This window comes from Elephas maximus, chromosome 23 (assembly GCF_024166365.1).
Source record: "Elephas maximus indicus isolate mEleMax1 chromosome 23, mEleMax1 primary haplotype, whole genome shotgun sequence".
Taxonomy (NCBI): domain Eukaryota; kingdom Metazoa; phylum Chordata; class Mammalia; order Proboscidea; family Elephantidae; genus Elephas; species Elephas maximus.
The window spans coordinates 76,209,473-76,227,040 of NC_064841.1; the positions used below are offsets into that span (position 1 = coordinate 76,209,473).

The 17,568-nt window shown below is 42.2% G+C and overlaps 1 protein-coding gene across 2 annotated transcripts in view; it reads left to right on the plus strand.

Moving 5' to 3' along the window:
- COL4A2 (collagen type IV alpha 2 chain) overlaps positions 1–17,568 on the plus strand; it is a 242,979-nt gene that overhangs the window by 49,344 nt on the left and 176,067 nt on the right. For both annotated transcript variants that reach the window (XM_049867353.1, XM_049867354.1), the window contains exon 4: positions 14,066–14,146. In XM_049867353.1, the coding sequence (XP_049723310.1) occupies positions 14,066–14,146 (81 nt within the window). The remainder of the gene's footprint in view (positions 1–14,065; positions 14,147–17,568) is intronic.

Genomic DNA, 17,568 nt, shown 5'->3' on the forward strand with positions numbered 1-17,568 from the left:
TTCCCCCCAAAATTTAGAGTTGGGGGGGTTAGACAAAGCTCTTAAACTGGACTTTTTTCTTTGAAATAAGTAGCTTCAAAAGATACATCCACTTCATGCCTTAGGAACAATGTTAAATATTTGCTTCAGATTCATACGCCAGCACTAACAACGTACACATTTTTATTCATTGCCAGAGAACACCAAGAACTGACGTGCCGGAAAAATAATTAAAATTTAGTTTAGATAATGTGTGAGGTAGTGCCTGTGTAAATGAAGCCTAGGTAGACCGCCTCTAACTAGCTGAACAGGACATAAACAGAATAATAATAATAAAAAAAAAAAAATAGCTTGTAAATATTTAAGGGCATTTTTTTATCCTAAATATCATCAGAGCTGTAAGTCAGAATCAACTTGACGGCAACGGGTTTGGATGGTTTTATTCTAAATATAACATATGAAACTCTTTACTGCATGTGTACTTGAAAGACTGATCGCTTCTTTCTAGCTGTAATTGTTATATTGGTGGCTTCCTTTATTAGGAGCTTTCTACTCCTGATAAATTGTTTTTCTAAACACTGCAATATAACAATATCCGTTAAGACTATAAAAATGACTAAATGACAATTAAAAATGTATGTATACCAAACCCACTGCCGTTGAGTCGATTCAGACTCATAGCGACCCTATAGGACAGAGTATAACTGCCACATAGGGTTTCCAAGGAGTGGCTGGTGGATTCGAACTGCAACCTTTTGATTAGCAGCTGAGCTCTTAACCACTGTGCCACCAGGACTCTGAATGACAATACACCAAGAACCAAACCCACTGCAGTCAAGTCAATTCCAGCTCATAGCAACCCTATAGGACAGAACTAGAACTGCCCCATGGTGTTTCCAAGGAGCGCCTGGTGGATTCGAACTGCCGACCTGTTTGGTTAGAAACCGTAGCTCTTAACCACTACGCCACTGGGAATAGCCATCATCAAAAATAGTCTTTAATGTGGACAATTTTCTTATTTACTTATTTTTTATTTTATTACTATTATTTTGATGAGAGCACTGGCAATGAGAGTGAGTCAGAGAACACAGAAGTACAATCCGTTTTGTTACAGAGCATTCTCTAGACTCATATTTCTGATAGGCAATTGGTAAATGGGGGAACGATGCCAGTGTCAACTGGAAGTCACATCGGTTCGTGTATGACTTTTTTCCACCAGCACTTTTGTTTGGGCCAACAAGTATCAGAGTAGCTGAAGGCTAAGTAGGTTAACCCAGTCGAACACGGCAAGCTGTCGAGGAATTTACTCTGTACAAGCTGTCCAGGTACTCTCTTCTTGGCTCAGGTGGGCCACGTGCTTGACTTAGAAGTGCTTATTGCATGCTTCTTCTCAGTCCCTGGGCTTGTTGCCCTTGTTCTCTGCAACTTATCAGTCCTACCCTTCCTTACACCCCTTTCTATCAAACTACTTCCTTTACTTTTTGTTTTATGTTTTTCAAGCTAACACTCTGTATTTATTCTAGCATTTCTTTATTTATTGGGAGTATAACATGTCTTTAAACTGTGCTACTATTTGTATTAGGATCATTGCTCATTTTATAGTGCCCTGGTTACAAAGTCTCCTAAGTGTTGAGTGATCTGCCCCTAACACTGTATTTTCCCACGATCTTTGTTGGTCTACACATGACGTATGAACCTCTTCACTGCGTGTGCACTTCAAAGACAGACTACTTCTTTTTAGCTGTAATTATATTGGTGGCCACTTGAACAGGAGTAGAAAGCTTCTGACAAATTCTGTGATTTTGCACAATGTAGGGAGTTTTCAGAAACAGTCATATATTGTACTCTAGTAGAAACGCTCGTACTTAAACAACAGAATGCTAGAAACAAGATATTTTGAGATCACAAGCGTTTGACTCTTTTTCCCAAGGGTAAGTGGCCAGTGTGTTGGAGTGGGTCTCACCTACACTGATGTGATGGGCAGTTTTCCAGGGGAGGGTGGGAAGGAGAGCATTCCAGGTTGAAGGAACAGTATGTACAAAGCACGTTCTTTGAGAAGGACGGCAACCCAGAGGTGGTAACTCATTTTAAATCCTTGACATTCCATCGTCGTGTTAAAATACTATGAACTCAATTTAAGTAGAATGGAAAGGAGACCTTGAGAGTAGTGCGAACAGCGGATAGAAAAGGAACAGAGCTTAAACTGACAGGTTTGGGAAAAAGCAAGGGTCACTAATCCAGTGAAGCAATGATGGGATCAGGATCAAAGGATGTATGAACACAGAATATGTTGTTTTTTTTTGTAAAGAGAGTACGATGTACCCCTTGCAGTCGAGTCAATTCCGACTCACAGCAACTCAACAGGACAGAGTAGAACTGCCCCCATAGCATTTCCAAGGAGCAGCTGGTGGATTCCAACTGCTGACTTTTTGATTAGCAGCCAAGCTCTTAACCACTGCTCCACCAGAGTATGACGTAGGACTCTAAATTAAAGCATAATACCAGAAGGTGGTAAGTACCCACCTACTTGGGCATTAAAACCAGTTCCCATCAAGCAGATTCTGACTCATGACGACCCCACATGTGTCAGAGTAGAACTGTGCTCCACGGGGTTTTCAGTGGCGGACTTTTTGGAAGGAGATCATCAAGTCTTCTGAGGCACGTCTAGGTTGTCTTGATCTGCCAACCTTTTGGTTAGCAGCGAAGCATGTTACCCATTTGTACCACCCAGTGACTCCTCCTGGGCAATGTTGTTGTTGTTGTTGTTGTTGTTGTTAGGTCCCGTTGATTCGATTCTGACTCATAGTGACCCTATAGAACAGCGGAGAACTGCCCCATAGTGTCTCCAAGGAGCACCTGGTGGATTCGAACTGCCGACCATTTGGTTAGCAACCATAGCACTTAACTACTACGCCACCAGGGTTTTCCGGGAAGTAAATAGGAATTAGGAAATAAAAGGGTTAGACTTCAGAGAAAGAAAAACTTTAAAATTCATACAACGTGTGCTTGGGATGGGACATCCTTTGATGCTTCAAGACAGAAACCATGTCCATTTCAAGGTGTCCAAATTTGACCTTACATCTACTCTTAAGGCTGTCTGCCACGTCTCTAGCCTTCTGCCCCAGCTGGCCTCCAGCCTGCATGCTCACTTGTTTCTGCCTACCTGGCCCCGGACAGCAGCCTCATCCCAACGTCCACTACCTGATTCTTCGCTATCTAGGGGCCATCTTTCTTCCTAGATGACTCGAGATGCGACATCCCAAATCTCTACCCAGCACCTAATAGAGCAGCCCAACCAATGAAGCCTCAACTGAACCTTCTGCTGAAAGAAGGGGTGGGTGCTTCTGGAGAGAGCGCTTATGTGTTCATAGCAGCTTATTATCAAGCATCAGGACCCATATCAATGCCTGTGTATACCACAGAGGTCAGGGAGCCTCACCTGCTTTCCTCACTGGTGAGAAAATACATTCATATTCTGCGTTTTTGCCTCAAGAAGGAAGGAGAGTGTGCCTGGTGAGGTAATGGCCAAAGCAGAGAATGAGTGACAGGAAATGCCACGCTCCACCTTCCGTTCCTAGCCCAGCCAGATGCCTCACTTGTCTTCACCTGTGGGATCAGGCCCACCCACACTCTGAGATCATTTCTGGCCTTGGGCAAGATATTTTCAAGGAACTATTGACTCATAAAACTTTGGCTAGGTTTCAACTCGCATTCTTGAGTCTGGAGACCCATGCCAGTTACCCAGGCCTGTTGCCTGACATCAATGACCCCTTAAATGAGGTGGCACCAGAGACTTTGTGAACCACGTGCACGTTCATTAAGTCATTTGCTCTTCGAAACAGACCTGTGAGATGGTTACTATTATCCTCACCTTGTGCAAAGAATATTGTGGTTCAGAAAGGTTGGGTCATTTCTCTACCTAAGTCTGCCCTTTGTCACGGCCCTTTGTCTTATTGTTCATTCTCCTGGTTGGCTTCTCATTCCCACTATCCAACTTGATGTAGTCTCAACAATCCATACTTAGGGTATGTGCCTGCCTGTCCTCATCCTTGAGTTTAACAACTCTTAGGCAGCCTATTATTTGCCTTTTTTAAATATCATAAGCGCAAATGAGGTAATTTGGAAAGGTGCTCCGGTCTTGGCCTTTGGCCTGCCTGCATGGCTCTCTGTGCCTGCCAACAGCTCTCGTCATCTTGTCAAAGTCTTGATTTTTTTTTTTTCTGAGACAGCTCTATCCCCTCAGCACCCAAGCCCCAGCGTTCAATTCTGGCACTCGTAGATTATCTTGTTAATAGCGAATTCTATTTGGAAAGCACCCTTAGACTCCGGGATGCCTGAAAGGAAATAGAAGGTGGTGCCGTTGGCCAGCTGCTGCTGGTAGAAATGTATAAGTATTGCAGGAATAAAAATATGTGGTGGCTTGTTCCTGATGACTCAGGTGAGGACACATAACGTAATGTGCCCTAGTTATGTCTGCTGCTATGGTGAATCAGGAGGAGTGGAAATATTATCACAAAGGTATTCACCTGGATAAAGGTAAAGACAGAACATGAAGGCTTTCCCTTGAAATCAGAGTTTATTTAGGTCATTGTCTGTCATTTGAACTGCAGTCATTTCTTCCACATTCCCCTGTTTGCAACACAAAAATCCATCTTCCTCCTCCCTTCCTAAAACTGCCAGCTCCTTGAGAACAGGCAGGAACTCGGTCCTACCTGGCCTGGGAGCTAGTTGGTGCTTTAGTAAAAGTCCATTGAAATAATTAATGTTAAGTGTGTGAGCACTTTTGTCCTTTAATTATTTCACTGCCGCCCAAAACCAAAAACCAAATTCCATTGCCGTTGATCGAGTCCAAATCATAGCAGCCCAATAGGACAGAGTAGAACTGCCCCATATGGTTTCCAAGGAACACCTGGTGGATTCGAACTGCCAACCTTTTGGTTAGCAGCCTTAGCTCTTAACCACTGTGCCTCCAGGATTTTTGCAGGACCATTTTAGAATTAATGCATTTATTTTTGGCACCCTTGAAACACTGCTGAACAAAGGAAACTAAACTGGCTGAATTGTCCACCCAGTTTATTGGGAAGAAGGTTTTTGTTCTCTGTGCAGTGGTTGTGATCTGTACTTCCTTTGCCATATACCTTGTCTTACTAATACTATGTTGGAATTATTTCCTTAATTTCTAAAGCTGCGTGTGAGGAAATGGCTTATATTTCCTGTTTTGATAAACTAATAGAATTTTACTGGGAACCTTGTTCCCAGCTTGGCTTTTCTTCTTTGTTGACCTCTTTTTTGCTTAAAAGGATAAATTTCAAAGGTCTAGCTTGACTGGATTTGTGACAAAGACAAAGACTCGTGAAGTTGCTTTTTTTTTTTTTTGGCCTTAAGCATGAAAGATGAGTACTTTTTAACAATGAGAAATGCTTATCTTTTATGTCAGTTGGAATGGGTTATTCAATATCCCCTTGTATGGGAAGTTTGTGTTAGATGCTGACTCCAATACCATGGTAAAATATCTGTCAGTTCCCTACAGAATTGCCTCTTTTTGGCTAGAGGTATATTGGCTTAAAAAAAGACTTCCTTGGGACAAGAAGTGTCTTGGAACACGTAAGGACAAAATATTCTTTGTGTTAAGACAAATGAGTTTTGTTCTTGTATCTTCATATAAATGTAATACTCATTTTTCATGTCCAAGCTGAGAACAATGGCCAACATTTTTTTTACTTTCATTCGTATACATGTTGTGTAAACTTGAAACAATATTCACATCTGCAGAAAGTTGGGTGCATTTCTGTGGGCTTGTTCCCTTAATTTACATACGTGATTCGCACTGTTAGTTACAGAAGTAGCCAGCCTTCAAGAGTCTAAATCTTTTGGGGGGTTTACTTTCTGACATTGAAGTTATGATTTAAACCTGTCTTTCAATGTTCTAAACATATGTACAGATTTGCCATGGGGAGAAGTGCCACTGAGCAGCTTTCTCCACAGTTTGAAGAAGGGTACTCCTCAGACACCTACAGAGGAAAACACAGTTTTCACCAGGTGGAGAAGGAAAGATTTTTCATCTCCGTCTAATGGTACATGATCCCTCAGCGAGGCAAGTTGACACTCCCTTCTCCTCCCTGCCATTGGATTGCTCAAGCAAGAGCCTGGCCAGCAACATGTGTGACCGGGTGTTCTCTTAATCTTGCAGCTGCTACCGTTGATCCCTATTCCAACTCTGTCCTGACCCCCTTTTGTTAATGGCCGATCTGGCAGCCAGAGAGCCAGTGACTCAAGACAAGATATTTGCCACTCAAACCTGCTACGTGCCAGGTTCAGGAAAGTAAAAGCTGGCTTTCCTTAGAAGATTGGTTGATTTCTGTTCTCTCAAAGGTGGGAGACTCAACAAGGAGACTAGTCCTACATACATGGTGCTTTGAATGTGTCTGTGATGAACTGAATGGCCATACAGATAGATGTACTTCCAAATCTTTCTAAGTCAAATGATGCCAAGATACAGGTACGGCTCCAAGGGAAAGAATTCCCATATAAAAAGTCAACCAAGAAATCCCTTGTCCTAAATGTTCCACTTTGTACCTGGAAACAGTGTCTGTTGCATTCCAGTTGAGTAGAATATGATCTAAGGTTTATAGAATATATATCTTATGCCTTTACACCGCCAAGTGGTTCTTAAGTGATCCAGGTCATAACCAATTCCTAGAATTTCTAATAAGCACTGCAATGCTGGTTAACAGTTCAGGGACGGATTAAATTAAGCAGAAAAAGAAGAGACCTGAAAGAATGTTTCGAATAAGGAAAAGAGAACTAAAACTTTTGGGGTGGGGGGCATTTTGAGAGATTAGAAGCTCAGCAAGTGGGTCTTGGGTATCCAGAGCCACTCTAAATGCACCACAGGTGGGGTGTCAGAGAGAGGTCCCAGGGATACCTGGGATCCGCTTTGAGTTATCGAACACATTGAACCTGACAAACACTGCCTTCTACTCCTTCAGCCCTGTGGTGTAGTGGTTATGAGTTTGGCTGCTACCCAAAAAGTCAGCAATCCAAATCTGCCAGGCACTCTTTGGCAACGCTGTGGGGTAGTTCTACTCTGTCCTACAGAGTCGCTATGAGTTGGAACCAACTCTACGGCAACAGGTACCCCTTTGGAGGAGGTGGTGCATTGGTTTACCATGGTTTCATTGTGTTTTGTCAAGTCCCCTTTTCACAGTATTTTTATTGTTAGGTGAAGTCTAGGTGGTTCCAACTCATAATGACCTTACGTATAACAGAACGGAACACTGCCTGGTCCCGCGCCATCCTCACAATCATTATTGCTATATTTTAGCTCATTGTTGCAGCCAGTGTGTCAGTCCCTCGTATTGAGGGTCTTCTTCTTTTTGCTGACCCTCTACTTTACCAAGCATGATGTATTTCTCCAGGGATTGATCCCTCCAGATAACATGCCCAGAGTAATCAAGACAAAGTCTCCCCATCCTTGCTTTTAAGGAATGTTCTGGCTGTACTTCTTCCAAGACAGATTTGTTCATTCTTCTTGAAGTCTATGGTATATTCAGTATGCTTCACCAACACCATCATTTTCGCAATACCAACTCACTAACCTAGTGCAGTGCTTTGCAAATTTTAATGTGCTTATCCGGAAATCATGTCAGAAAGCAGGTTCAGAGTCAGTAAAATCTGGGTGGGACCTGCATTCCTACCTGGCTGCTAGGTGATACTGATGCTGCTGGTCCACAGATCACACTTGGAGTATCAAAGGTCTAGATAGAAGAACAGCAGTATTGTCAGCATTTTAAGTATGGATTGATCACCTCATTGACTTTGTATCTAAGCGCCTTCCTCTTAACGAATCAGTCTCAACCTCAATCTCAATCTCCCTTTCTCTCTGTTGTCTTTTTCTCTCTTCCATTTCATTTTCAACACTATTTGTAGGTAAATCTTCCTCAAACTCTTTGTTTACTGTCTTCCCAAGTTTTCTCTCTCACTTTGCTTTTCTGTTCATGGCTCCGTCCGACCTACTCCTCCCTTACCAATGTGGGTGTGATTCCTGTGAATTGTTGCAAGAATTACCCATCCTTCATCTCTTCCTGGCGCAGCTCAGAGGCATTCACAGTCTACTAGTTTTTTTTTTTTTTTTTAAGCAGCTTTGAACTCTGTCTTATTTCCCAAAACTTACAATTCACATTTATTTTTCAAAAGCTACCCCTGTTGGTTCCACAACTCTTTTTAAGATGTCAAGAGCCTACAATAATATAGAAATTAGTGTCCCTTTCCTTTTGTTTACAATACTTCCCCCGACATTTTAATTCTTCTAATTTTTCCTGAAGGAGCAGATGAGTCAAATGGGGCCTGGCTCCAGTTTGGGAGTTGATGGCATAGTTGGCAAGATGGGAGCACATGCCTCAAATGATCATTTGTTGGATGAATTAATGATTAAGCTCCCTAGTCATGCTTCTGCCAGAATTTGGAAGTTGGATCTACAGTTTGAAACAGCCAAGCATGGGTACTTGAGTAGCGACTAAGATGGGTCTCCGTTGAGCAAGATGTAGTGAGAATGCCCCAATCCCTGGGAACAGTCTCGGACCTTGACTATAAAGCAGCTGTGGGATTGAAATAGAGTCCTGAGCCAGAAAAGTTGGGGAATACAACAATGTAGGGACATTCTGCAGGACATAAGAATAACGGGTTTCAAATTGACTCCAATTCTGCAGGGGTGGGGAACCCTCACCCAGTTTTCATGAATCTTCATTATAATTGGTCCCATGAAACCAATTTTCTTTTCCCTTGGGATTAAGATTTCTAGACAGACTCAGGAGGTTAGTCAGTTTAGTTAAATGGATGTAGCGTGATCCATTGCAATGGAGTATTTTGCATGCATATAGCAGGGTCTTCAGGAAGCCCCGGGCCCTGGAAACTTCATCTCCTCCTTAAATGCTTAGATGGGTGAAGTCAGTGACCAGGTATACCTCCAAGTGGCCTGTGGCAGAGCAAGGTATTAGAATACCGCTCAAAAAAATGCTACTGGTGGGAATTTAGACTTGAAAGAGAGCTAACGAGGACTTTATTGATATTTCCTTATTTAAACCCACGATTTTGCAGAAAGAAGAGGTTAGAAATATAAAATGCCTGTAAAGACTGTGTGGTAAAACAGGCCTTATCACGAAAAGCACGCCCTCATGTAGACTCTGAACTCGAAGATGTGACCAGGTCTAGTTAGTCTTCTTGGAGGGTGGTGGGCGGACTCTTGAGGTTGATGTAGGGTAGAAAGGGAATGAGCCTTTTATTTTAAGAAGCTGGCAAGAAGTAGATTTTGTTTTGTCTTTGGGTTACAGCAATAAACTCAAATGACAGACTCAAGGTCATGGAGCATTAGCAATGATTGGTGCCGTCTTTTAGTATTCTTCTGTCCGAGGGGGCATGCCTGGGACACAGACACGGCAGTTTACATAGTCATCTTTTAAGGTTAATAATTTAAGAAGGCATTCGTATCTTGAGAATGTCCCAGAGTTCCATGCCCTGTCAGGTAAATGCCTAGGCTCAGAATAGAGACTTGTTCAGTCTTTAAGAGACTGTCTGGAACATATGCCCTGCCTTAATAAAGTAAATATTTCTGTTCATCCTAGAGATCTAACATACCAATATGTAGTACTCAGGGGTTCTTTTAGATGTTGGAATGCACGAGAGCTTCTCTTTCGGACATGTCAGATGCTGGAGGGAAAACACACACACACAAACAGAAACACACACACACGTACACACACACAGCTGGAATTTCCAGGAAGGGAATTGGCTATGATGTGTAAGGGAGAGTGCTGTTCAAGTCTCTCAGTGATGTATTTCTTATTTCTCATCTTGTGGGACAGGGTGTCTGAGGCACTGGTAAATGGTTGAGAAAGTATTAAGACAGAGACTCATCAGGTCTTCAAGTCCTGGTTGCAAACGAGTAGATTAAGATGAACTCATTTCTATAGCTAAATTCACTGTATATTCTAAACGTAGAATAGAGAGTCTGTTAGATCAATTTGGAGCCAGCAGAATCATCTCAACCATTGATTTATGTACAGAGATTTGGAAAGTGGCTTCAAAATCAAAATTAAAAATAGCGTGTGGAGCACCAGAAGGAGAGTATGACTTTACTATTCTACCCTGTAGACTGAGGAGTCCCCCTAGTCCTTCCAACAAACTGGTCAATGAATTACTGCGTGAGCTAGAGACATCTGCCAAGGTCGCTCTCATGTCACAGTTAATAAAAAGAGTAAATGTGGTAGCCCATTTAGACGTCTCCATTTGGTGCTAAAGGTAAGCCATAAAACTTATAGCTTAGGGTGGAATGGGATTTCTAAAAATCACGTTTTCAAAATATTGATTTTTATGAGGCCCACTGTAGAAAAACATTGAAGCCATAAAAAAAAAAAAAAAATGGCAAGTACCTAGAATCATATTTTGAGGGAGCGAAAGGATTGTGTATATATGTATGTATGTGTGTGTGTGTATATATATATATACATATATATATTTACTTTTCTAGTATAACTCAAGCTCTCTCATAGCCTCATGCAGAACAAAAAGATGACCGAAAAAAGATTCAAAAGACTTTTTTTCCCTAAATTTTATTTATTTTATTGTTGCTGTTGAGAATATGCACAGCAAAACATACACCGTTCAACAATTTCTACATGTACAATTTAGTGACACTGATTACATTCTTTGAGTTGTGCAGCCATTCTCACTCTCCTTTTCTGAGTTGTTCCTCCCCCATTAACATAAATTCACTGCCTTCTAAGGGTCCTGTCTAACCTTTCCAGTTGCTGCTGTCTCTTTGATCCCACGTAGATAGTTCTTGAAAGAGCGTAATGCTCAAGGCAGACCTTTTTTTTTCACTAGTGAAGCTAAACTATTGTTCAGTTTTAAGATGACTTCAGGGGATATTTTCAGTTTAAAGTTTAAAAATTATCTCAGGACAATAGATTCAGGGTCAAAGGGCTTTCCAGTTACTGATTTCTTTGAAGGTTTTAAGATTCTCAGACATTTGGAATTCTTTGAAGAAGTAACTGATACTATTATCAGGTACTTGATTAGATAAAGAATTAACAAGAAGAACACAAAAAATGTGAACCACTCCAAGGTGACCTAACTGTTAGCAGGGGGATTTATCACCTATACAAAAAGGATGTTGAGTTATCGCCGAGGCCTCATGGTAAATTCTGGCCAGATGGTTTCCAGCCAGGCATTTCCTTGTCCTGACCATCACATGTTGGACAGAGATGAAGTCTTTACTTAGAATTGGTCGTGGAAATATGCCTGCATTTCCGCATGAATATCCAGTACTATGCCAGGAACATGGACAATTCTGGCCAGTATGCTGCCAGGAAAACAGACAAAAAAAAACTAACAGGGAGTCCCCCAGTGGTCATCCTCTCTCATCATTGAGACTTAACCCTTTGCTGACCTGTGGATGTACACTATCCCAACTGTTTTTCACACCTCTGGAGTTTTTTGGGTCTCCACCTTTCCCACTGAAAGTATCTGCTGCCTTTTAGTGGGGAAAGGCAAAAGAAATGTCGGTTGAAGTGAAATACCTAGTCTGAGGCTTTCAGGTAAGGTAGTGCAACTGGGAAGTGTGCTTGGGTAAAAACTTCATCTCTTTTGGTTTTTGTACCCCTACATAAGCCTTGTAAGCATGTCTGTGGTTTCCTGTTAGGAAGCTCTGGTGGTCTTGGTTTTGGGTTTGTGTGTGTATGTGTGATACTTGGGAAACCAGAGGTTCCCCATAATGGAAGGTACCCCACCATATTTTCAGCAACCAAGGCTCACTGGGAAAGACAGTCGCCCATCAATCAGCAGGCTTGGGAACACAAAAAGTACGGTGGTATGTTGGTTTTGTTGTTAGGTGCCATTGAGTCAGTTTCGACTCTTAGCAACCCTATAGGACAGAGTAGAACTGCCCCATAGGGTTTCCAAGGAGCAGCTGGTGGATGTGAACTGCCAACCTTTTGATTAGCAGCCAAGCTTTTAACATCTACGCCACCAGGGCTCCAGTAACCATGTAGTCCCAAATAATATTTCTCAAAATCTATATTACCAACCAAAAATTTAAACACATCCATGACTGAGCATACTCACATTAATGAAAACATATGGTGTTCATAAAAATAAAAACTTCAAAGCAGGAACTAATATTGTCACCAAAAACTCATAAAAAGCACCCTTCAGAAGAGAATAAAAGAGATGTGGCAACATGCAATTTTGTTCCCGTTTTTTGTGTTCTGTCACGTGGTAGGTCTTACTTGCACGCTAAGATTTGGCTCAGTGAAAACCGAAGTCCTGTGAGTGTAAATAAATGCCTAGTGGATGGCTCCATTGTGTGGGACCCAGGACTGTCTGGCTGAGTCTGGCAGAGAGTGGCCAAACCAGAGGGGAGTTCCCTCATGAGCTGTCTCCATCACTCACCTGTCAGGGACAGGGCCAATACTTGACCGATCAGAAAAGGGAGTTGTTACCTGCTGTGGACTTGGCTCTGACTCACGTGGCTCCATGTACAACAGAAGGAAACATTGCCTGGTCCTGTGCCAATGTCACGGTGGTTAGTACGCTCAAGTCCATCGTTGTGGCTGTTATCGTAGTGCTTTTTGATCTAGGGACCTCATCTTCCAGCACTGTACTGGACAATATTATGTGGTGAGCCATAGGGTTTCTGTTGGCTCATTTTCAGAATCAGATTGCCAGGCCTTTCCTTCTACTCTGTCTTAGTCTGGAAGCTCCACTGAAGCCTGTCCACCATGGGTGACCCTGCTGGTATTTGAAATACTGGTGGCATAGCTTCCAGAATCATAGCAACATGCCAGCCACTACAGCGTGACAGACTGACAGACGGATGGCGGAGAAAAGGGAAACAGGCAGATAAATCTGATTGTTTCTTCCAGCTTCAGATATCTGGTACTTGTATACACAGTCTGAAGGGAAGAATTAAGATACTTCTTCGTATAATCCAAACTCCAAGTCCACTTTTTTAAAATCTGAGGTAATGAGATCAAAGTCCAGAAATGCCTCCCCCAGCCCTGTTGGAATGGTCCAGCTAGAGAACTCCTCAGTTATCCACTAAACTCATTAAAGAGTTGTATCTCAGTACCTGACAAAAACTTGATTTCACCACCCAACCCGACTAGATAAATAGTTTGGAAAGCCTGTTTCCCACAAATTCCCCTCCTCCTCCACCTCCTCCTCCATGCAAATAAGCCTGCCTCATCGTGGAGTGGGAGGACGGGGCGGGGGGGACCCAAACCCTTGCCACAGAGTTGATTCCAACTCATAGCGACCCTATAGGACAGAGTAGAATTGTCCCCTAGGGTTTCGAAGGCTTTAATCTTTATGGAAGCAGACGGCCACATCTTTCTCCCAAGGAGGCACTAGCAGGTTTGAACTGTTGACCTTGCAGTTAGCAGCAGAGCACTTAAGCACTGCGCCACCAGAGCTCCTCATAGTGTGAAAGGGAAACAAAAATGAGGTTTTCTTTGCACATCCGTCCCGGTCAATGCCCTGTGTATGCCTGTGACTAGCACTGATGGAGGTGAGAGGTTTGTCATCCCATTAAGTATCTTTTCAAGTTCCACCTCCTCAGGCTGACCTTGCTCTGAAGTCTGTAATTCACCACGACCTGCTTTCTGTTGTGAGTGGCCCGGCTGCATTGAATTAAACCACAAATCCAGGCTGTTCCCTCTCCCTCCCCTCATCTGCCACCCCTCCTGCTCGAAGCCCTGGCTCATCTCAGAGCTTCCTCCTGCGGAATGTGTTCCCTGCGTCTCCAGGGAGAACTAAGAGCTACTTCCTGTGCTCTGGAGGTTCGAACACACCAGCCGCTCTGATCCAAGGCACCTCTGGGTGGACTTGGACATCCAACCTTTTGGTTAGGAGCCGAGAATGTTAACTCCCTGACCACTTCGTAGGCACTTTAAAAAGTCTTATCCAGTATTTTGAATGAATGGTTAGCTTGTAGAGTTGGAAGGGCTCTGAACAGGTGGTAGTATGATACGTCTTGTCATTGAAAATATTTTAAGTAACTTGCCGCGTGCTCTGTGATTTCTTTTTGCAGGGTGTGAAGAAGTATGACGTGCCCTGTGGAGGAAGAGACTGCAGCGGGGGCTGCCAGTGCTACCCGGAGAAAGGAGGACGTGTAAGTCTTAGCATTGCCCTTGCTCTGACAGACAAGCTGGCAGCCATGCTTACTGAACTTTTTTACAATATTGTCTTCCTTATACGTCTCTTTTAAATGACAGTGCCTTTAGATTACCTGATTAAGTCAGCTGCGTACTTTGCTAAGACATTTGATAAACAAAGCTTTTTCTTTACCAGATTAAACAATAATATAATTCAAAACTGGGTCACTTTCCTAGTAAATTGAGAACAGTGTTAACTTTCTTAACCATCTTTTTGTTGTTACATATGTCTGTGTGTATGTATATACATATACCCATACACACACATATATAGTGCAGCCATGCTTTATACTTATCCTATTATACATAAAGATGTATTTTATAAAATATTATATAAAGATATTCTGTATCTATACTGCAATTAAATAGCTACATTTATGTTGCAGTATAGACATGTAAAATGGAAAGCATTGGCAGTTGTACCCCTGATAATCATTCTAACTCTTAAGATCATTCTATGTATTCCCTAAATGCCTTTTATAGTCCCTATTTCATGGATTTTTTTTTTCTTTATTTCATGGATAGGAGGAAAAAAAGGCTGCCCCAAATGATCATCATAAAACCTGACAAAATTTGGAATATTGACCTTATTTTGGGTTTAACGTGTTCAGTCAAAGTCATTGCTCTCTCATTGTGTTGCTCTGAAAGCTGATTTTTGAATCTTTGCATTGCTGACTTAAAAAAGATGACATTTGTGCTTATGTGTTTTAACTAAATCCGGTCTTTTGTGTGTGGAGTTGTGGGAAGTAGCTTTAATTTTATGACACAAACTCTTTTCAGCCTGTGCCTTTGAATCGCACGTTTCCCTCTAGGATTCACATGCCTGTCAGGCTGTTGAGAGGAACTGGGAATTCTTGTCCTCTTTGCCCTGCTGTTGTTTGCGTCACAAATTGTAACAGTCCTTGGGTGTTCCGAATGATACCAAGTGAATCCTGAAGTCAGTTTGTAAAATAAGCCATTTCCACCCCCTTGGAGGGATAAACCTCTTGTTTGGAACTTGGCTTCTGGAGGCTGGGGATATTATAGCTACGTATCCTTTACTGACTGAGTCCCTTTCAGAAAAAATCAGATAGGTATAATTTTGTCATAGGGAACCTCTTTAAAAATGTGGTGGTCTTATTTAACTAACGTGTGATGAATCATTATTTCAGTGACAAAGATCACAACATCCAAGGAGGCTTTCTGCCATTAGATCGAAGCTTCCTTCTGCATGTTCTGTGTTCGCCACGAGTTACAATCTTCAAAATAGTTACCTTTCATTGTAGTAAGATCCCTCCTCTTGGAGTGGGAACTTTATGCTTTAGGAATTGATGTTTGAAGATAATTTATCAGCATTTAACAAGGATAAATATTTTTTAAATATATGGAAGCCATTTCAAGAGATTTAAAATGCCCCTGGGGTCTCTTGCTGTAGATTTTCTATATGGTGCTAATGTAGCAGTGAAGAAAACAGGATCAGAACCTACAGTTTAACAAGATCCCCCAGTGATTCTTGTGTATAACTTCTGGGAACTTGTTGGAAATGCAGATTCTCAGCAGGAGTTCAGCCAGGGACAAACCAGGTTCAAAGCCCTGGATGAAAATGTCTAACTTCAGAACTATCCACTCCCTGAGCACATGGCTAACTCAGCTTTTACATGGCCGTGGAGTAGATAAATTAGTGGGATACTGGTAGACTATTGTGATTCTATATTCTTCTCCATGTAATCAGTCAAACACAGCCCAAACACACTGAGTAGTTGGCTAGGGGCCTGTTCTTGTTCACTTTATATGACTATTTAATGCAGAACCAATATATCAAAATTCCCCATGATGCCTTACCAAGAATTTTGTTCTTGAGTAAGTACAGCTAAATTCAGTTATTTCAATGCATAATGCCATCTTCCTAGCAGTGTACTCTGTATTATGCCAAAAGGTCTTTTAAGAGGACATTTCTAAGGTCCCCCTACCTTTCTGTTTTAGTGCAGGCATTGAGACCTTTTTATTTCTCACCATCCCTAATTAAGAACAACTCTTGGAGTCTGTGTCTATACGTAGCCAAGCAAAGTAAAAGGTGGACACCTTGCTGGTCAGTTTAATTAGCAGGAGTAATCCAAAACCCAGTGTGCACTTTACTTTCCTCTAATTATACAGAGCGGTTATCAACATCCATCAAATTAAGTTGAGATTTGGCTATTGTCTGAGTAGTTTGCTCAAGAGACACAGCCAAATGATTCCCCAGTTTAGAGCCTGTACTATGGGATCCACTATCCGTAGTGCTCACATTACCTGAAATATCGCTAAGTCTGCATTTCACTTGTCCTGTGTGATGCTCAACACCAACATTAAGTCTGGGCCTGGACACATGCTGGAATGGGACCATAGAGATCCCATGACTGGGTTGTTTTAACAGTCAGTGTGCAAGGCTGCCCAGCGGATTCAAGTGTGCCATCAGATGTTGATGGATAAATCACTGACAGTGAAGGTAAGAAAAAAACCTGGTGAGGAGGGACGAAAGATACCACTTGCCATTTTCACAGGGAAAGCCCAGCGTATGACTGAAGATCATTTGTTAGGAGAATTGTATATACTGTATTGAAGCATTTATAAAGAGGTATTTCTTTCTCAGTAACACAGACCCCATGTATGTGTATTAAATATTTGTTAATTAACAGACCTTCTGAAATGTGTTCCTGCAGAAAGCAGAGTTATTTTTTTTGCTCAACTTTTGGATTAATCGTCTTTTTTTAAAGTAATGTAATACATAAAAATAGCAGTTGGACAGATTTTGTTCCTCAACGGGCTGTGAGCATAGTTTGTTCTTTCCCACAGCTTCCCCTGGGGTCCCTTGCTATATATTTTCCCTCCGGTGCTACTGTAGCAATGATGAAAAGGCCTGACTTCAGAACCCTCCACTCCCTGAGTATTTGGCTAACTCAGCCTTATATGGACATGGGGTAGAGTTAACTTGGCCCTCACCATGGTGACAGCCAACATCAGAAACTGTATGTTATTGGATAACTTCTGGACTCCAAACAGAAAGCACAAATGCACTGTGGATTCTAATTCCAAATGCAATCTCAAGTTTCCAAGTGAATGAGCTCTGTGTAAAATTTACTGGGTCTGATTCTCCACCCTGGAGTGGTGGGTCATGGATTCACACAGTTGAGAGGGAATTGCTTCTCACTGGCAGAACCCCCCCAGCCTCACACGTCATGCCAGCAGAGGTACAACTGTGACCCAGCTGTCTGTATACTCCCCACTCCCTGGCTGGAGCTGAAAGACCTTTAGTTTACATCAGAGGACATGGATGGACACCAGGGGGTACACGACCTGCTCAAGTCTCACACCTAGGTTGTGGCAGGGTCCAGAACAAAACAAGTTTTCAGACTTTGAAGTC